Raw genomic sequence first — 21438 nt, 5'->3', positions numbered from 1 at the left:
ATATGGCAGTTCTTACCAAATCTAACTGCATTGCAGTAATCAACTGTCACGTGAATTTCAGATCGTTTCTCTGCTTGAAAACAGGCGTGTCTTGTTCCATGCTCAAGGTTTCCCTGGACAGTGGTGGCCTGATTTGGACAGGAGATCTACTTTCTCCTGGTGGATGCTTCTAAGCGTGTCCTCCTATAGACTGATATACTCTGATATACTGATATACTCTCTGACCTGAAAACTAAAACACATTTTCGATGGCATTTTTTCCCTAATGTTTGAAAAGTACTGTAATTTGGAGAAAATGGTAAAAGGTGTTCAAATCTATTGTGTGCATATGATGTTCTTCAGAGATATGTTGAAAAACCTTTCCTGAAAGCTGGCCTGTATTCACTCACTGCGTCTGATGTGAAAAAGTGTGTGTTTTTGTTCTGAGAGAGACTCCCTTTGGGGTAATGCGAGCTATGCTGAAATGGGTTAAGACTTATTGCTTGTCATGCCCAGTTGGTTCTGATAGCCACACGTGAGTGGTTTGGCCAAGGGTGGCCAGTCAATTAGTGTGTGAGCTGGGATTTGAAATGAGGTCTGTTTGGGGAGCCTCTCCCGCCTCAGCCTAAACCTCTGAAGAACACCAGCTCCTGATTAGTAGCACATGTGCTGCTGTACGCCCTTTAGAGATTGTTTGAAGAGAAGAAACCTGGGAAGTTCTGTCAGATGTCTGAACCTCCTTCGGGCTGCTACTGTAATTCATCATGTGCAGAAGTCTCTTTGTGCTCGTTCGCCCTTGCTGTTATACAACTTAATTCCCTCCTCCGATGGCAGGGGAAGCCGAACGGAAACGCGGGGTTTTTAAGGACGGATGGAAATCATGTCATGGTGGGACACTTCATCAGTTCGTCTTGTGTTAAATGGGTGGCAGCCGGCTTTGCCTGTGCTTAAATACCCTAGAATACAGCTGTGAGCTGGGGGGTGGCCAGGGGACCGTTTCAGATTGTAAAAAATGTGAAACGGTATTTCCTGTCCCTGTCCTCCTCCTTCCTGTGGTGATCTTGCTTTTGTGACCTCCACAGACGCACGGCAGTCAGACAGATATTTCGTAATTACTTGGGTTTCGTTACAGGAGAAAACAATAACTTCCTTATTTTCCGAAATGTGGTATTCTCCTTGAGGGGTGGCAAAATTTGTTCTGCAGCAGCAGGAATGCGTTCATTAAAGCACAGAACAGTCAAATTGTCCAGCCAGTCTTCTGCTTTCCTGAACTTTTTTTTTTAACTTCGATACGGAGGTTCCTGGAAAGGAAGACAGAAGCTGTTGATTTGCTGTCTCTCCGCCTGTCAATCTGTCCAATCAGTCAATCGATTTATTCGAATCTAATCCCTCCCATGGTGAGCAGCCTGTCCAAGTGCTTGACAGAACAGTGCACAGAGGCAGAGGAGTGGCCTAGGTGCTGGAGGAGCTCAATTTTACTGAACGGGCAGGTGATTCAAAACTTTTTCATGGCCAGAATTCATATTTTCAGTAGCCTATAACACTATCATTTAGAGCCAAAAGTTTCAAGCCCCAATGTTTTTAAAGATCTCCCCTGTCGTTTTCCTCCCGATTTTGGTTTTTGAACACCAGTGCGTTGCTTCTGCTGTGCGTGTGTAGTGTATGTGCTATAGCAAGTGGTATAGCTTCTACATGCTGCCCAGTCTCTATGCTGTAGAAATCTGTAAAGTCGAGCGTGGGATAGGGGGTGCCACCAGATCCAGCGCCTGACGGCCCGGTCCCGAATGTCTCCTCCTGCAGTGCAGCACGACCGAGAGCTCTCTCCACGGCGGCAGCACCACCGGGAGTTCAAGTTCAACCTGTCCCAGATCCCCGAGGGAGAAGCCGTGACGGCCGCCGAGTTCCGGATCTACAAGGAGTGTGTCAGCGAGGCCTTCAAGAACGAGACTTTCGTCATCTCCGTCTACCAGGTGGTGCAGGAGTATGTGGACAGGTAGGAAAGATCGGCTTTTCTCTCTCTGAGCATCGTCGCCAGGACATCCTCGTTAGCTTTAATTCTGGAGAACAGAAATCATTTACTAAATTGAAAAAAAAAAAGACAATTTCACAGGTGCCGTGCTCGTGTTTTAAAATTGAGATCAGTTGAGGTTCTGGAGCGTCTCGGGAGGCAGCTGTCTCTCATTTGTGACCCAAAACGAGGAGACGATGTTGTCCTGTTTCTAAGGATTGTTGTTACTATTGTCTTTATCATGAACCGTGAGGCTGATAAACTCTAATCTGGAAATGAATCGGATTTAATTGCATTTTCTTGAGTAAATAATGGAATAGTGGATGACGCCTTAGTTTCCTCTGAAGTGACGCATCTTTTTACAACTGCACATCGCTGGACTGCGTGGCAATGTGGAAAACACCCTTTTTCTTAAATGACCCAGTTTCACTCCTCTCCCCCGATCTAGAGTGTTACAGCTTTACAAATTGATCTTTTTTTCCCTTAGGTTTTTCAGTTTTGTCATGCCTCTAATCTGATTAGGTGGCAGGAGAGGAGGGTGATGTGTAGTTCTATTTCAGGTGAACAGCCTAGGAGCCAGTGAATTTAACACAAGATTCAGGTATCTGGCTTCATATGAATCTGCAACACTGACCTTCCGCCACCTCCTAACACTCCATCTCGCCACGTTGTGATGCAGATCCCTGTGTGAAAGTGCGGTGGCTGGTTTCTTTTCATTTTTATCGCTTCAGTAGATTAAACATTTTGAATGCCCAATTAAACTTTATTGCCGGCCATAAACCAAGCATTGGGGATTGTGTTGCTGTGTGCCAGTAAAAGGGCTTTGCTGAGTCGAGTTCAGGGAAGCATTCGGATTCCTCAGTGCTTGAGCAGCGTCTGAGGACAGTTTAAAAAAAAAAGGTGGCTCTGAACACTTTTTTTCCTCGTTTTTGCTGTTGGACTCCTCTTACTGAAAGACACTGTGAAGAGGGATGTTATTATCTTGTATCCAGTGCTGTATAAAAGGGAACCATGGGTTTGACGAACATGCATTATTTTTTAGTTGGAGGCATCCAACAGGACGGTTTCAGTGAAACGTATTTTTTCTCATTGGAACTTCGGCTTTTCCTCGAAGATGCTTTGGCTCTGCGTGGGTTTCGTATATGTATACGTACTGTTTAGCACTGTGGATATCATCTGCTTGTTTCTGGTTGCACGCTGTGCTTTGAGGCCAGGCTTGAAATGTAAATGGTGGTTCAGACCTGCAGGTTATTGAATTTGACCGAGGTGTCGGAAACAGTCCTTTCCATATTCAAAAATGTGAAGTGACCAGCAGAAAATTATCTTCCGTGTATTATTGTGGGTTATGATTATCATTAATAGTGATGCTGGTTATTATTGCTGTTCTGACATTATATGCAGGTTCCCTTTTTAATGTAGAATAATGATTTAAATTTATAAATCAGGATTTATAAGTAACTCTAGGCTGCTATTGTTCTAAATGTACCTCCATTCTCTTGTACATTCCCCAAAAGTGGCAAAATGAATTCTGTCTTGTCTTCATGATCACTTTGTTGTTTTAATAGGGCCCTTCAACCAGCACACAAAATCTGGGAAACACTCTAATCTAGCTTTTCATTTTAATACATTAAGGACTTACATGTTTAGATATGGCTATGTAGACTGTCTGAATGCTGTCTGAATGATTGTTTTGTGATCGTTTTAAAGTAGAAGTTTACCTTCAAGCAAATTATAACATCATGTATGCTTTGTGCTCCCTGACAGATGCGTGCAGTTGCTGATGAACTGATTAATCTGGCAGGGCCCGAGGTCTTTGGGATATAATGTATTTGCATGATTGCAACTCTTTCTCCAATAATAATGACATATCTGGTCAGAGAAAGACGGTTATCTAGACAAAACATCACCTCAGACAACATATTCCCGTGCGCTAAGCAGTTATTGAAGCTAAACCGATAATTTTAATCCAGAAAATAAGGTGAGCTAAGCGTTCTTTTGCACAGCTAGTGTCTCCTGCTCTCTATAACTGCCTTGAATATTGTTCTTTGGTTTTGTAAAACAAAACTGTTATCAACCGGAGAGTAGCTGGTAGATCAAAGTGGTGATTTCAGTACCCCCCCCCAATTATAGCAAGTCTTAGGTATTTGCCAAACATTTTTACGTATGATTATGTGGTACTTTCATAGTGGATTCCCAGCCAGGGAACGAAGATCATCGTCCCGATAGTCTCATTAATGTCTGAGTGTTTGGTGCTGTACTCCGCGTGACTTTGGAGTGGCAAAGACTGCTTGGAAGTGCTCCGTTTCACCGATGCCCCCCAAGAGTCCTGCCATCGTGTAGATTTAACTGGGTCTGCTTTTGGCAGACCAGCGGATGATCTTCACTCTCCTCCCAGACCTGAGAGCGGAGGGGCAGGGGGGAATCGCACCCGTACCAAGCAGGCAAGCAGGGGTCTCATCAAGACCTCGCTGGGCAGAGCAGTCAGGTTGGTTTCCGTCTTCACCACTTCATCACAGTCCCCCCCCCCCCCCACCCAGTGTGCGGCCTCAGTAAGGAAAAAGCCGGATTCTTCAGTGAATAAGGTGCTCCACCACTCTCTTCGCCTCCAGCTCTGGCGCGGCCTGGCCCGCTCTTCCAGCTGTCCGCATGTGCGGTTGTCTCTGAACAGCCTGCTGATCGATTTCCACGCGGATGGCAGCCCACGGTCATTCACAAGTCATTCAGCTTGTTTCTTCTTAAAATATTGTCTGCCGCCGCTGCTGAAGTCTGAAAATGATTGTGAGGTGGATCCGGACGGAAGTTAGAATTCTAGTGTTAGTGGTTCTAGCATGCTGGTCCCTCATAAGGCCTGTTTCCTGGTCTCTGCAGAGCCATCCTCTGGACAGCTTCCTACCCTGCTGTTAGCAACCAGGTGATCTTCACTCATCTTCATTATCAATCTCTAGTAGGGCATGGCGATTGTTTTTTTTTGTCTTGTGGTGAGAATTATTAATCCTGTCTTTTTGAATGGTCTTTGAAACAGGTCATTAACACATCTTGACAACTGAGTCCCCCGTTCCTTAGGAAATCATGTGACTTTAAGTAGTATTGTTAACAAAATATTGAACTTAACAATCAACCGATCAGTTTGCTCAGTGTTCTATGAATATATAACTCTGCATGAAAGTGCAGAGAAAACCAAGGAGACAAGTCCAGGCTGAAAGTGTTGTGACGTCTGGAGCAAGTGATATAGCCACGCTGTTGAAGGTGACACTCTGGTTTCTTTCAAGAAACATTTGGATGAGATCTTCAGCTCGATAAGCTACTATCTCAACTTCTAGAAACCTCTTGTTAATTGTTGGTTTAAAATTGAATGCGCTAGATGGGATGAATGGCCTCTTACTTGTAACTTTTGTGGCCTTCTGACTCACTCCAACACTCACCCCTGTCAGCTGCGTCCTCTGGTTTACAGCCTCTGGTTTCTTGTGTGCCAGGCAGGGGTCTTTTTGCAGGGGTCATCACCTCAGCATGTGCTGTGACAGGGACAGGACCTCAGTGGGGCTGAGGAGAGGGGGTACGCAGGTCTAGAGCTGTTAACAGCCATGTTTTGGGGGTGGTGGGGGTGTCGGAGGCAGCCGTGCCTTAAAAAGTATTAACCTTAAGTTGTGTGGTTTTATTTAAAACAGTGGACCATTCCCCTACCACTCCTCCACTGATGGAGAGGCCCTTTGTCTTGGCAGTTAAAAAGAGCTTTAGAAACTGTCAAGTTGAGGGCAGTGTATTAATTACCAGAGGGAAGGTTGGGTTGAAAACGGTCACATACGACTCTTTAAAGAAACAAACTCCCTAATTAATGCCTAATAAAACTGCAAAGGAGTCTTTGGTTTGTAACAAGAGGAAGAAAAAAAATCCCAGAACACCTGGTTAATTGCTGTCTTTGAAGTCCAGCTAAGAGAAGATTTACAGACGTGTGTGATTACTGTAACTTGGCCTGCCTTTCCAGTTGCCTGCCCTTAAAGCCCAACACGGCAGATCACATGCGAGGCAAGAGCGTCCGAGGTGATATGAAAAACTTTCTGAAATCGTCCGGTTCTTGCAATACAGGATGGGTGTGTGTGTGTGTGTTTGGGGGCGGGGGGGCTCAGTCTCTGAGGTGTATAATCTCAATAACAGTCCCCTGTCTGTTATAATGCTGGGAGTACAGCTGGTTACAGTGAGGGTCACTGAGCTGAATATTATAGCATGCATTTCATGTACAATCCAGACTCAAAGGCCATGAATCTGTGCCAAACCTGTGAAATTGCAGAGGCTCTGTGCTTCTCTTCCACACTGTGTCTGCTCCCTGAGTGAACACCTCAACTAGTAGGCTAGCAACCCATCCAAAAGTGGGAGTTTTATTCCCACCTGCCGCACACTGTGTGCCCCATGCGCAGGCAGTTCACTCCACCGCGGGAGAGCCAGCTCTTCAGCTGCAGCCAGTGGAGAATGTGCTGAGCTCTGTGGGCTCTGCGGGTGACTGCCAAACGGGCTCGTGGAACTCCTTAGTTTACACTGCGTGACTGTCGGCAGTACAAGAAGATGAAAAGCTCAGATGTGTTATTGGAGGAGTGCAAGGCCCGGACGAGCCTTGCAACAAGTGTGCACGAGGCGGACAGGAAGCAGGAGGGTTCATCTGACCTGTACTTCTCCTTCTTGCAGAGATGCCGATCTTTTTCTCCTGGAGTCTCGGAAGCTGTGGGCCACCGACGAAGGCTGGCTGGAGTTTGACATCACCGCCACTAGTAACCTCTGGGTGATGAACCCTCGACACAATCTGGGGCTCCAGTTTAGCGTGGAGACCAGCGGCGGTAAGGAGCTCTCGTCTGTGAGAGGACATTTTTCAGTTTCATGAAACTGGATGAAAAGTCTGATTTCTAAGCGAATAGTAAGGTAGCTGTGTATATGTAAAGGCATTAAAATTTAAAATGCTGTTACGATACTCATTTTAATGCCTTTCAATATTAATTAATTTAGGAAACTTAATACACTTATGTTAGCAGTTTTAGAGTGGAGATTCTTCTGTGTGTGTAGTCTATGTTCACCCCATGATGTCGTTGAGTTTTTCCCACTTCCCAAAGACTTAACGCAGAGTTAACTGTCTGTGTGTGTATGTCAGACTGTGGCCTGGGTGTAGTCCTGCCTTGTGCCTTGTAATACACTTCCGTCCCGTGCGGGAATGCCGTTCCATCTTGTGTCCTGTGTCTCCGGGATGGGCTCCAGGTTCTCCTAAACCTCTCCAGGAATAAGTGTCTTTCCTGCTAAGGGAAGCTGTCATGCCCATATGCATCTGTAGGATTTTTCAGCAGGTAAGAGAGGAATGATAGGAACTCAGTGCTGGCTGAAGAACAAGAAAAATGTTCATCAGCGAGCAAAAGAAACTGTAGACAATGATTATTCCTGTTCTCTGACAAGTATGTCTGAGGTGAAGACAGGGATACAGTCTTATGCCTAATACCTGGTTGTGTCGCAAAGCCAAGGTTGTTGAAAAGGGATACCTACAGGCAGTCTCCTCAGTTTGGCATATTGCACGACTTGTCATTCTGCCCAGAGAAACTAATTTAGGAACTCCAAAAAATACTGGTGAGCAACGTGGGCCGCACATTATTTTCTGCAAAGTGTGGGTGACCAAAAGTCAGGAAAACTTCCCATTGGAACAAAGTCCCTATCGAAGGGCTCAGCAAGCTGCAGATGCACTCCCAGGATGGCATTCTGTACTCTTTTGTTGCAGCTGCATTGGGCTGCTTGGGCCTGGGCTCTCTATGATGTGAGAGAACCATCCAGGTGACGGGGCCAAGAATGAGATCAAGGACCCATCCGACAAAACGGCAGTGTCCTGGAACAGAGGGACCTGACCTCTTCCCAGCTGTGCTCTAATCAAGCATCTCTGGACCATCATTTATCTTCAGGCAACCGCAGTGCAAGGACAAAGTCAGACTCATCGGAGTCAGAATGCCGTTCCCCAGGTTCAGAATCCAGCTTGGATGAGGTCAACGGTGCCGTATTCCTGTGGGAGTATAGACCTCAGCTGGCACAGTCCTGTAGCTGCCGTGAAAGCATGTGCCACATTGTTTCTAAGGTTTCTGGAGAAAGCCCTGCTATGCCAGGATCATACCAGGGATGGGAGGGGCAGGATCAGGGAGAGAATGAGATCAAGGACCCATCCGACAAAACGGCAGTGTCCTGGAACAGAGGGACCTGACCTCTTCCCAGCTGTGCTCTAATCAAGCATCTCTGGACCATCATTTATCTTCAGGCAACCGCAGTGCAAGGACAAAGTCAGACTCATCGGAGTCAGAATGCCGTTCCCCAGGTTCAGAATCCAGCTTGGATGAGGTCAACGGTGCCGTATTCCTGTGGGAGTATAGACCTCAGCTGGCACAGTCCTGTAGCTGCCGTGAAAGCATGTGCCACATTGTTTCTAAGGTTTCTGGAGAAAGCCCTGCTATGCCAGGATCATACCAGGGAGGGGAGGGGCAGGATCAGGGAGGGGCATCGTATTCGTTCCTGAAGCACGGGGAGAGAATATGACGTTCGAGAGCACCGATTCGAGATCGGTAGGCTACGTAAAAAGCAGACCAAGAAATATCTCCGATATTAGGAAATAGAGGAAAAGAAAGCACCATAAAATACAATTAAACTCACAAGCCCTGGAATTGTTCCTCATCAGGATTTCTGTCCCACTTCTTGGTATGCTCCTGTCAGTTTCTAGTGTTGAATAAAAAGGAAAATAACCTCTGAAACAAAGCTTGATGTAAAATCTCTCTCCGCTTCAGGGATGGTCGTTGGTCACGATTGTGCAAGTATTGCTTCATTTCTGTGATCCACATGGATGTACAGTTTTCATGAGGACATCCTGGCGTGCCTTGGGCTGCAGACCATGTTGACACAGTTTGAGGATGTAATTTGTGGGAATGTGGTATGAAGTGTCATTTCAACATGGATTTTGCTCCAGGCAATGGACATACTGTAATCGCTTGGAACACTTGAACCTGCCTAAGATCCACTCCCTGCTCAGTTCCAGACAAACGAAACAATGTCCCCAAAGCTTTTCCATGTAATCTCTGTTTATTACCTTCGTGAACTCAACCTGGACAAGAGGCCAGCAAAGTTTCCTTTTGAAAAGGATAGACAATTTGAAGCAAGCTTCTGCCTGGGTTAAACAGATGATATTGTCCAGAGATAGACCAGACATGACAGTGATCGCTAACTTCCAGTTGATGTCTCTCCAGAAATACGATAACAATAGCGATAATCTCTCCAAGTCTATTCACAATCAGTCTGCTATAGGGGAAATGGAAAGTCTATCCTCCAAGGTGAATAATCCCCAAGACCGTGCTCTTCCTCGATGTCAATTAGTGTAAGTCCCACCCCCTGTTAAAGAAGATTGGATGAATCGGCTGCACTTCGGCAATTAGACCGCAGTCAATATAAAAAGATTAGGGAAAGCGCAATATTTGCATTACCTCGTTCCAAACCTGTTCAGCAGATGCCATCTAGACAATATGTGGGCACATAGCTTGAATGCCATTTAAAGCCTTAATGATCGACGTGTAGAGACCCTGTAGTACTAAAGACCAAAGTTGAGAAGTAAAACCCTTGGATCTTCGGTGTTCTGTGCAGTCTTCTTTTGAAGAGGATTGAGTAGGGTGCTGCGTCAGTGTGTATTGACTGCAGAGGAGCCAGTGGCGATTATGCTGAAGAACAAAAAGGAGAAGCACAACGTTTCAGTTGTTGGATCTGACACCCGTCGACACCTGAAGAAGGGTCAGATGGCGTCTTTTGTTGAAAAGTGTATACGTTTCCCAATTTATTTATTTTTTGATCTTCATGGTCGGTGCTGTCTTTTTTCCTGCGCAGGTAAGACCGTGAACCCGAAGGAAGCGGGCCTGATCGGGCGCGATGGGCCTCACGACAAGCAGCCCTTCATGGTTGCCTTCTTCAAAGTGAGCGAGGTGCACATCCGCACCACCCGATCCACGAACAAGCGCCGACAGCAGAACCGCAACCGCTCCACCCAGCCACAGGAGGCGCCCAAGAGCCCCAGCATGGCAGGTGAGTCCACTCCTCTTCCCTGAGCTCTCGGCACCGTAACACGTCGGCATAGTATGGCATCTTTCTTAGACTGGAGTTCATAGATGTGTTTGTTGTGCTTTCGAAATGTGAGTGTTGTAACAGGAGGGAGGGAGATAGTATAATGGAAGTTGGGGAGGAGGTTGTATTGTAGTCTTGTACAATTTCACCGAACTGCTGAAATGAGAGGTCTCACGTTTAGAGTTGAGGGTTAACTTTGCTGTGTAGCATCTGATGTAATAAGCTAAATTACGGACAATGACCTTTTCGATGAATGACTCAGGGAGTGAAGAGAAGCGAGCCACTGAAAAGCTGACCGGTTGCATTATGTTAATTTGTTTTGCTGCAGTATTTCCTGTTTAAAATGACTCAGAATGTTCATTTTTGAAAGGGGAAATAAGTTTGCAAGACTGCTACTCCGTTTTTCCTCATGGCGCTAGGACTCATTCCCAGATCTGACTGGTCTGTGTATTGCTGGCAGCCCACTGGACATGAAAGAGGGATGGCAGTGTCTGGGGTGAATTACCCCCAGCATTTTTAGTTCACTTCATATTGAAAATCGTTTGGCATGAAATGATTAAGCACCCTCTTCCCCTGTGGGCCCATCTAAAATTTAGTCCTATGTGAGTTTGTATAATGCGACCATAAAGGCCAAGGGTCCCCCAGTCTTGTTCTACCCCCGGAGCCCCTCAGATACTCCTGGTTTTGGGGGCTGCCCTGCACTGGTTGCGTGGAGGTGGCCTGGGTCTTCTGTCTTTGGTTTTGCAGACAAAACCCATCGGAGCTTGTCGTATGTCCTGTAGTTTCCAGTTCATCATTGTGAAGCCATGTCGGGTGATCCATTGGTGTTCGGTTACGCTGTAGATGTGCGGTATACAGTGTCTGGGGAAAGAGCCCGGCGCTTCTAGACCTTCAAGGTCTTCGGACCAGGAAGCGGAGCTGGAGCAGCGCAGAGATTTCGCCATGCACGGCGGTGCACGAGAGCGTCTGGATCAGGGTCGTCCTTGATCACGAGGGAGAGCTGACGGAACGTGCCTCTTGCACACCTGCACCATAAAAACCTCTCTTGAAATAAGCACATGTCCCAAACACTGCTTCTAACTGTCTTTTCTGTAGTTTTTTTTATTAATTAATTCAAAAGTACTTTCCTTAAAATTCAGAACGCAGGGGACTGGGATTATAGACATGCTTTTTTTTAAGTATTGCCTAAATCCATTTGTTGGGAATGAGTTGTTTGTGTTCCACTGCTATTTGAAATCTAATTTTTCACCATAACTCGTGCACAGCTGCACGCAGCCTGTATTGTAATGTTATTCAAAGTGATGCAACTGGTTTGTTACAGTGCGACTTGTATCATGTTTATCATTATTCTAATCATCATTGACATTTTATTAATCTTTTCGAAGGCTTTTTCACAGAGAATCGAATGCAGTGAGAACCTCTAGTGTTGATTTAGAAGTTATGCATCTGATGTCATTAATGGCTTTATCACTCTAGAGTTCATATAATTAGTATTTGCTTGTGCTGTTACGAGTAAGCAAAAAATAGTTCATTTTTTTTTATGGGTAATGGAATTCATAACCCAAAATATTTATCCTCTCCCACCCAACCACTTGAGACATCCAAAGTCTAAATATTTAGACATGGATAAGGAAGGTCTGAGTCTTCGTGACAGTGGTCCCTTCACAGATATTATAACTGCAATAAGATTAGGCAGATGTTTCTAATAATGTGTCATATTTTCTAAATATAATGCCAGTTTCTGGAACTGGGGCTTGAAATGGACACCAATTGTGATTTATCCTAAGGGTGGCCTAGCAACCAAAACTACAATATTCCTGTGTTCACAATGTGGCTTTAGTTTTCCCGTTGGCACTGAAAGAGACCACCATTGTTATATTCCTTTGTGTGTGTGTGAGAGACACCTGACTCTGATTCATGTGTGGCTGTTGAGGCAAAGACTTCTGAAGCCTGCACAATGCAGGAAAAATCTTTCCAACACCAACAGTCTTAAATGTAATTATTTTCTTTTTTTTTGTAAACATAAGTACTGTTGACAGTGCAAATTGCATGTGATTTACTGAAGCGCTGTGCTTCAAGGTGCTTACTGTAAATGTGCCGGCTATTTACTGTAACTGGAATATAGATCATCTGGGATCTTCCAATGTGTGACTGAAGGTCTGTGGTTGCTTTTGTGGGTGAAGGTGTTCTCAGGCAGATTGGCTCTGAACATGTGCAAATTTAAGTAGTCGTGAACGAGTTAAAATGTTTCAAAGGGGTGTCTGAGGAAGTATTTTTAAAACGAAAATAAGACAATAACACCTTTAGACCTAATACAGGGGTTCAGCCAGCAGCGTGTGTGAGATGAGCCCTTTGCCTGTGATTTAATGACCATCTCCTGCTATAATTTGAGTTGCCCCCTAAGACCTGTAATTATTCTAGTCAGTCATTAACCGCTTGGTAAAAGACTGACCAACTTAACATTATTGCTTAAAGAATTATAATAACACAGGGCTGTACAGCTGTCTTTTTTCATCTCCCCCCATCTCCTTTTGTTTACTGTTAGCATAATTAGACATTGCATCGTTCTTGAGAGGGTTTAATAACCTCTGTGATGAAAGACAGGAAGAAAGATAAACTTTGGTGCAAAAAAAAAATCCTATGGATACGGACAACGGCCACATTCTCTTTCAAGCTTCAACAGGAGTTCCTTCCAGTGTACCATGTTTGCACTGTGAAAGGGGTTAGTCTTCTGTCGTCTGGCGTCACTGTGACTTATCTGGACGAAGTGCCTCTTTCTCATGCTCTTTCAGAGCTTGAGGTTCCTTGCTGAAATATTTTTTTTTTATCTAGTCGTTAAACGAGCATAAACTCATATAAAAGTTCTGTTAGCCAAAATGTTTTGCAACTCTAAAAAGAGGCATTTTCATGGGCTCGGATGGCAGGAGCGCTGAAGCTGTGTATTGCGTACGATGGGGCAGACGGAGCAAAGCCAAGCTCGGGATGGGTCATGGGGTGTCGAGGTTACCAGGGCGACGGGAATCGGAGCCCTCTGGAACAACATGGAGAGCAGTCTGTAGGGCAGCACCGCCTTCACAGGCCCTGGAGCTGCGTCCAGTTCCCTGGCAGTCGAGAGGAACCCAGAGGGCTCTGCCAAGGGTTGAGCCGGGTGGTCTTGCAGTGATGATGATTTTACCCTCCATGTCTCGCAACGCATGAAAATGAAAAAGGATTGGGCCAGAATTTCAGCATCGTAGACAATCAAGGACTGTTCTTCCGTTTTCTTCAGCAAGTGGCTGAACCTCCAGGCGAAGGTGGAAACCACTTGGGAGACCTTCCTTAAAAAAAAAAAAAAAAATCTGTGCCTTCCCTTAATTTGTTCAAGAAATGAAGTGGAACTACGCACCACCAAAAAGCCCCAGTGCCTGTGAAAGGCAGTTAAACCATCAAGAAGTTTAAGAAAAAGGCCAGAAAAAGAACTTCAATGGCTCTTCCCTGGAACCACACCCAAGTACAAAGCTATGTCTGTGATACTCGTTTATAAATACCGGATGCAACATGAAATGTCTCTCGTCGCTTATATTCCCTGTCATTCTTCAAATATTTTAGATGTTGCAGATCACTCCTCCCTCGCGTTGTGAAATGTCCTTGGAAAATATCTAGTATCTGTTACTCTTACTTATTGTATTTTTTTTTCTGAAAGATGTTTAAGTACAGAAACCACATCCATAACAAAAATGCTAACGTCACGCCACAATCATGCTGAGAAACGTTTTTTTTTTGATGGTCAGCACAAATGCAGAACTTAATTCAAGACCTTCTTTTCTTTACCTTTCAGCTGTGCATGATGCCCTCAAATCAATTCCCCCAAACTCTGTGGGAGCACAGAACATTTAATGCAAGCGATGTGACCAGTCAACCTTCAGACTGTTTTTAAAGAGAGACAATATTGAAGAAAATAGTTTTTTTTAATTGTACTTCTATAGAAAAGACGTACAATGGACGAGTATTTTTTTTTTTTTATCAGGACTGTTTGGTTTGAATGCAGCTTTGCCATGAGTAGCAATGGCATTCGGAATCCAACGTAAGACTACAGCGAACTGCTGGTACATGTGACTTGTTTTTTTTTTAGTACGTTTGGCACTTTTTGAGGAAAATGGAGCAGGCTGGATGCAGCGGGGTTATAAGCAGGAAGTGGCGCGGAGGGGAGGAGTGTTTTATAGGGGCTACTGATCTGGACTTCACACTTGGAGAAATCACTTCGTAAATAGCTTCTGCTCTTTTCTTTAATAGGCCCCTGGACTGTAAAGGCTCCAGTTAATGAAGGAGTGGTGTAAAGCTCTTGTGCCGCAGATGTCGGGGCAGAGCACTGCTGGGGGCGGCGGTTACAGCCCCACGGAGCCCCGCAGAGCGGCAGAAGCGTTAGGAGGAGAAAATCAGTTCGACATCGGGTGGTGTCCCACGACTGTTGCTAGTTCACGGACAATCAGTGCACCAAAAAAGCACTGGTGGATTATTTCTTAGATTGTAGACTATACCAGTGCATGTGTTGCGTGAAAAATGTCCTGTATACAAAACTGATGTAGGGAAAAAAACCTCCACAGGCACCAAGTGTATAAGTATAGTTTGAATTGTAATGGTTAGAATAGTGGGTAAGGATGGTAGTATGACATCACTGCACTTTTCATTCCGAGAACAGCCGTGTAGAAATGCAGTTTAGGTAGAGCCTTTCTCAAAGCTGAACCTGTTTAAAGCCCCCCAAATTAAGCGTAAAGCATTTTAATTTCCACCACCTGTTTTCATTTATGGAAACATTTAGCAAATCAAGAGCCCGTTCTGATACTGACCTTTCATGCTGGAAACCTGCGTCTTTGGGTTTGCGATCTGTACTGTAGTGCATTCAGCTTGTTGATTTTAAGACGCCTTCGATTTGATTTAACGTCTTAAAGTGTTGTGGCGGCCTCCTAAAGGTCGCATCGGTGTGGAAGTGTGCCGAAGTGGTGTAAAAAAGGAATAGGAACGGCTGAAAACGAAGCGGAGGGATGGTTGCGTGCGTTAAAAACCTGGAACACTCGGGGAAAAGCCATTCGGATTTCCCTGTGGTAATCTCGCGAGGGAATGAATGAGTGAGTGAATGAATGAATTCCCCTGAAGAGGGATTGTAGAGACGACTCTGGGGGGGGGGAACTTTGCTCTGGGAGCTTTGCTTATTTTCCTCTGTGGTGGCGACGTGCCTGGGAACACCCCTGGGCCTCTTTTTCATCACAAAGGGTTCCAGCGTTCACTTATATACAAGATGTATATTTTATATATACGAGAACCCAGCTGGGTGAGGCACGTCTCTGCCCGAGCTGCTGAGAAAGTGATGCTGTGAGTGGTTCAGCGGGGAGTTGTAATGGTCAGTAACAAATAGTCAAGACCCTGAGTTGAGCATCTCGGGTGAAGGACCAAGGCATGATGTCTCTGCTCGCCATACTGGGACGTCGGGCTGGAAATGGTGCCGTATAGAAGAATGCCCCTTTCCCATTCACCAAAATCACTTTCAGCAGCAGCTAGGGCAATCTTCCTGTCCCCGCACTGGCTAGGCCCAGCCTAGAACAAACACATTTGACTTGCGACATATTTCCAGTAGTTAGCAGACAAGGATGTGACTGGCCAGCCTGCAATCTCTTCCTGTCTGCAAGAAGTAGTTGTTTTTTTTTCCCCATTCTCCCAGCACTGAGGTGAGCAGTCCTGGTCCTGGAGGGCCGGAGACTCTGCAGGCGCTGGTGCTTTGTGGAGAGCGGGAATCCTGTACCTGCAGACGCCTCAGCCTTCCAGGACCAGGACCGGGCGCTCCTGTCCTAGCCAGCAGGGAAAGGTGGTTGCCTGTTGAGAGATGTCAAGGAAGTAGCCCAATCCGTTCTCTGGGTTGGGAATTCACCGAATGCGGTGGTTCTAGTGCTCTCTGTTACCGTAGGTTGCGTGGATTCATTCTTGAGCTAAAACAACAAACTAGAATGAGAGAGAGAGAGACCTTTCCTTTTGACGCTACAGACCCACCAACCTGCCATCGTTCCAATACACGGGGGGACCCTTGTTCTGAGGCCATGCTTCATCTGGGACCCCAGCTTGCACCCATTCAACAAAGACACACAGGAGGAGCAGGCTGTCCTCAGACACAAATGAAACTTAAAGGCCTCCTGCGATGATCAGCTGTTGTAAAAAAGCATGAGTGACATTGGGGGCGTGACTGGATTCCCAGTGGCCATACGGCATGAGCTAGTTAAGTTTGGGCTAGCTCTGCTCATGAGGGTCATGAGGCGTCTGTGATGCTGCTCTGACTGGTGCAGGGAAACGGATCCCTGTCTGCACTCCGGGACCGGCCCGCTGAGGCACGATTCACTCCCATGTGTCCGAGACCTGCATTCGTGTGCAGAACTCCAAAGGAGTGGAGGAGAAGGCACCGCGATTCGGCGTTCCCGGGTTTCTGCGCTTGTTTCCCTTCCTGCACTCATTCCTGCCTCTCTACGCCCTGGGCTTCCCCACAGATTATAACAGCAGCGACCAGAAGACCGCCTGCCGAAAGCACGAGCTGTACGTCAGCTTCCGAGAGCTCGGCTGGCAGGTAAGGAAACGGCCGCCGGTCCGTCACTGTGGGACTGACTTGGTCTCATTAAAAACCCACGAGGGACAGTGAGCTCTTTAAACAGCCCTTCAGGGCTGGGGGGGGAAGGTGGGGTTGTAAGAGCAGCCAGCTTGTTTTTTCTTAATTCTGTGGACAGATGTCCCTACTTATTGACAGCCACCATTTCTCTGTGGTTACAGTTTTATCTGAGGGAGTGGAAAACTTAAGGAAGTAACAGAAAAGAGCTTGAATGTTATCCTGTAAAGTGTTTATTTCAATCTGTACATTTTATGAACTGTGATTTTTGTGCGTCACCTTATGAAACCCATAGCCCTCTTTAATGAAGAGAAAAAAGACTGGCTTTTTTTGTTATTGTCGTTGATGAAATGTAAGATTAGTAGGTTTGCTTTAAAGATTGTAAACCCTGCCAGTAGATTTATTTTAAAGCTCATCTGTATCATTTCCTGATTGTAAACAAATGTACAGCAAGACAGCACTGACATCTAGAGGAAAGTTATCTACACCGACACGAAGGAGTGTTGAACACCCATTTTATCAGCAACAATCTGAAGTGTACTTTGGTTCATTATATCGTTTAAACTTATAACCTAGCACTGTTGGTATATTTTGTGGATCTGCAGTTTATTAAGATAGTGGATAGCTAATATTTTGAGTTTATATCAGTGTTGCAAAATTGTGCATTTCAAATTGAATGCACGCTTCATGAAATTACCAAAAACGCAAGTCAACAAAGCTCATTTCAGCTGAGCTGGTTTGCTTGGTTCAATGGGTTGAACCTGATTAAAATCCAGTGCCATGTGAATTTTTCCATCTATGGATGAGTGGAGAACAATTTGTAAAGCCTGTAAGTTCGCAAAAGCCACTGTGATACTAGCACTGTGCTTTTACTGCAGATGAGGACACTGAAGCATGGAAATAAAGATGTTAAGGGGGAGAAACTTTCCAGAGGTTTTTGAAATCTTAAGTGACCCAGGGCTTGGGAAAACCGTGGAATTGTCAGTTTTTGACAGATGGTAGAAAGCGAGTATTTACAGATTTTAAGGAATAAGCATTTTTGTCATTCGAGCTACTGGAATCTTTCTCAAGGAGTTATGAATCAGCTGGGAAGACTGCTAACTCCTTGCCAGCAATAATAACACATTTAAAAGGTTTCTAATGGAAGTGTTTTTTAAAAGAAAGAAAACGCTGCCGGTAGTACCGCATTTCTTTTCGTTATGAGCTAAAACGATTTACTTGACAAACATTGGTTTACAAAGAAACAACCTGAAATGTACTTTCTGTGAGATGCGTCCTTCTGTTTAGTAGCTGTTCAGAGAAAGAGAAGGAATACAAGAGAAGTTACGCATTAAACTAGATAAAGCAGCTCTTACTGCTGTTACCCACGTCCTCAAATGGTGTTGAAGTACTGCCAGTTCAGAGGCTGGGCACTTCCCTGTCAGTGGTCACACCAGTGGGAAACTGGCATGTTCCTCTGCAGGCACTGATCATACAGGCCCTGTGCCCTGCAGGGTTCATGTCAGGGCTCTGCACTACCCATGAGAGAAGAGGAGAGCGGTTCATCCAGATAGCTGCTGTTTTGAGGTTTGGCATAGGGCACTGTTTTCTTTCAGGGTTTTCCACATTGAAAGGAATTGCAGAAACAATGGGATGTGTGTGTTCTCGAGGGACGGATGTGCATTCCTCATAAAACAAGACACTGCCTGACAAATCTAATTACAACATTCATATGTCCCAAGATAAATTCATACGTCTTGAGAGACAGATCTCGTTTGACAGCATAAAACCGAATCTAGCTGTGATAAGTGGTGTAATATCGTGGCAGGAATACTACCTTTTGTGTGAAAAGACATAATTCCATTTTCTATCACTCTACTAAGCAGCTTGCAGTGAAGAACTATTTTCTAGAATGCGATTAATCAAATGGCAGATATTTATCAAGATGAAGTGTTTCATCTGCTGAAAGCCACTGGAACAATCGTAGGTAATTCAGATTCTTTTAAATGGACATAACCCTACATTTTTTAATTTACTTAAATGAATGTTGGCATTCACAACAAAGTGTTGACTTAAAAAAACAGGAACCCTGACCTCCTTATTTCCACTGATACAATTTTAATAATTGAAAATAATTGGGAAAAACGTTGAATGCAGAAAAAAATGAGCACGTAACGTGGACGTTTCTACTTCAGCAGGAAACGGCAGTATCTCTACTGCGTCTTCAGGTGTTTCCTCCATTTTCAGGACTGGATCATAGCGCCAGAGGGGTATGCGGCGAACTACTGTGACGGAGAATGTTCCTTTCCTCTGAATGCTCACATGAACGCCACAAATCACGCGATCGTCCAGACACTGGTGAGTGCCGGTCCTTCGGGTCGGCTTGATCCCGTCTGCCTTATCACGCCCTGGGCCCTCAGGGGTCCGTGTTGGGGCTGTCGCTCTTTCCAGTTTCACGTACCATATAGTTTCATCGGGGACGGGCACTCGTGATCCTGGAGAGCAGCCTCAGTTAGCCCGTTAATCAGCTCAATGGAACCAGTTTGACGGCGTCTCCCAGCTCGTGCAGAGAGGATGGGACTCTTGTAGACTTGCCAGTGCAGTATTCTTGTATTCATTGGCGTCGTGCCGTTGAGTGCTTCTTGCAGTGGAAAAAGCTGTGTGTGGCTGTTGACCTTGATTTGATCAACACAAGAGGCGGAGTGATGTGGCTCCTGTAGCACTGTGATTGGGCGAGAGCTAATGGGCACACCCATAAGTCCAACTGCAACTCAAGGGTCTACAACCTTTTTGTGGTTTCCTGGACATCTCTGAATATTGTGACAAGAATCTAATTCCTGGAAATTTCATGGTCAGGGAAGTTGAAAATCAGAAGTTGTAATGTGCTTAATCACTTCTTTAATTTGGGTTTATAAGCTTGTAAAAGAGTGGAAAAACAGGTTGGTTTCTTCACACCTCTGAACAGACAAATGTAGTAAAAACCTTGAAGTAGTGAGACATTTAATTGGAAAATGACTGAACAGTGGGATTAAAGTAATTTTAATTTTTCTAAACAAGATTGAGTTCAGAAACAAAACTCCAAATGAAAAACAAAATGAAGTTTCAAAACTTGAAGCATGACTGTCATGACCAGATGCTCATGCATAATCACAACCAAGTACTCCTGTGTGTTTTAATAACTGGCTATTAACTATTCTATTTGTTTTAAACTTCTGGAATATTTTAAGATAGCTGCATGCTATCTAGACTATATAGACAAAATACCGCTAACTATTAATCTGATTCGCACCTTGATCGACTGCAGTCACTGATCCCACACCTACTGTAATAAATTCTTCATGCAGGTTAAGGGCGTTACTGTGACTAGTCGTGCATACAGCCTTTAAAATTGATTGGAATAGCATATACGAGTGCCATTAACTTTTTTTTTTAACCTCAGCTGTTAGTGATGTATCTGTGACATAAACGATATGAGGAGTCGTTCACTTTTTTTTAATACCTGTATTGCACGAGATGCTTCAGCTTCCGTAGTTTCAGCTCTGTTCAGTTTTGCAGATATTTACTGATCGTAGTCTCTGAAAACCTATCCGCTTCTTACCCCCCTACAGGTCCACCTCATGAACCCCGAGAACGTCCCCAAGCCCAGCTGCGCCCCGACTAAGCTGCATGCCATCTCGGTCCTGTACTTCGACGACAACTCCAACGTGATCCTGAAGAAGTACAAGAACATGGTGGTGCGGGCGTGCGGCTGCCACTGACGCCGGCTCGCCCTCCGGGCGCCCCTTCGGAGGAGGCCAGCAAGACTCCCTCCAGAGGCGTCTGGAAGCAGGGCGTCCAAGGCCGAAAGAAAGACCTCGCATTTCCAGATCTTCTCCTCCGTGCCCCCCCGCACGCGACTCAGGCGAAACCTTTGGATGGCGGGAGGCTGCCTTCGTCTGCCCCCCAAAAAACACAGCAAGAATGAACACACTGAGCCGCGCCCAAGATCGCCACAGCCTCGCCGTGCGCCGTGCGCTCTTCCTGCTGGTGAAACGGAAGAGCTCACGGGTTCCTCCAGGACACCTGCATCACAGGCAGGGCGTTGTTGTTGTTCTTTTTAAAAAGAAAGCCAACCTGTATTTTTAGCACTCTGAAAAGTGCCCCTGTCTTGACAGCAACAACGCAGCGGGTTTTTGCCGAAACGGCTCGGTAAGGGATGTCGTCGTCTTTGGGTTTCCACGGTGCGCTGTGGAAGAAGTACCGCACACCCGCGGCACAGAGATTTGCCATTCCTGTGCGTTCGCCCTTCTCCCTTGCGCAGACCGCTGTGTTTAGAACCCATAAGACGTTGAATTAATAAAAGTTTAAAGCTAAATTAGTAAATGTGGCTGGACAGTGGTTTCCTGGTGTGAAAACAGACGTAACACGGGGAAGGTTTACTTCAAACCCTAATCATTGAACCAATGATGTATTTCCCCCCAAAAAAAGGATAATTTGAGAGGCACGTTTTGGTTTTCAGTAGGTTCTGATTTTAGATTTTTTTTAAAGTGATTTGTACCCACCTAGTTTAGAATCGCCAACGGTTTCAAGACCCAACTCTTTAGCCACGAGTCCTGTGCCGGGGGAGGACAGAGGGGCAAGTGTGCGTGTGTCTCAGCCATGCCTGCCTGCGCTCCACAGTCCCCAGGGGACCTGACAGGAGAGTTCGTGCTGATTGGAGGACAGGTGTCTTTTGCTGACATTGTATCAGTCAACCCCACTT

General features: G+C 45.4%; 1 protein-coding gene across 1 annotated transcript in view; it reads left to right on the top strand.

Annotated features, from left to right (window-relative positions):
* The window catches only part of bmp6 (bone morphogenetic protein 6), a 44657-nt gene extending 23603 nt beyond the window's left edge, over positions 1-21054 (top strand). The window contains exons 2-7 of the mRNA XM_088918459.1: positions 1780-1972; positions 6665-6813; positions 9863-10057; positions 16606-16682; positions 18945-19055; positions 20306-21054. Of these exons, the coding sequence (XP_088774585.1) occupies positions 1780-1972; positions 6665-6813; positions 9863-10057; positions 16606-16682; positions 18945-19055; positions 20306-20455 (875 nt within the window). The 3' untranslated portion in view covers positions 20456-21054. The remainder of the gene's footprint in view (positions 1-1779; positions 1973-6664; positions 6814-9862; positions 10058-16605; positions 16683-18944; positions 19056-20305) is intronic.
* The last annotated feature ends 384 nt before the right edge of the window (positions 21055-21438 follow it).

Source organism: Atractosteus spatula, chromosome 6, assembly GCF_055471065.1.
Source record: "Atractosteus spatula isolate fAtrSpa1 chromosome 6, fAtrSpa1.hap1, whole genome shotgun sequence".
NCBI classification, from domain to species: domain Eukaryota; kingdom Metazoa; phylum Chordata; class Actinopteri; order Semionotiformes; family Lepisosteidae; genus Atractosteus; species Atractosteus spatula.
Note: the sequence above shows the minus strand (reverse complement) of the source record. Positions and strands in the feature narration are given on the sequence as shown.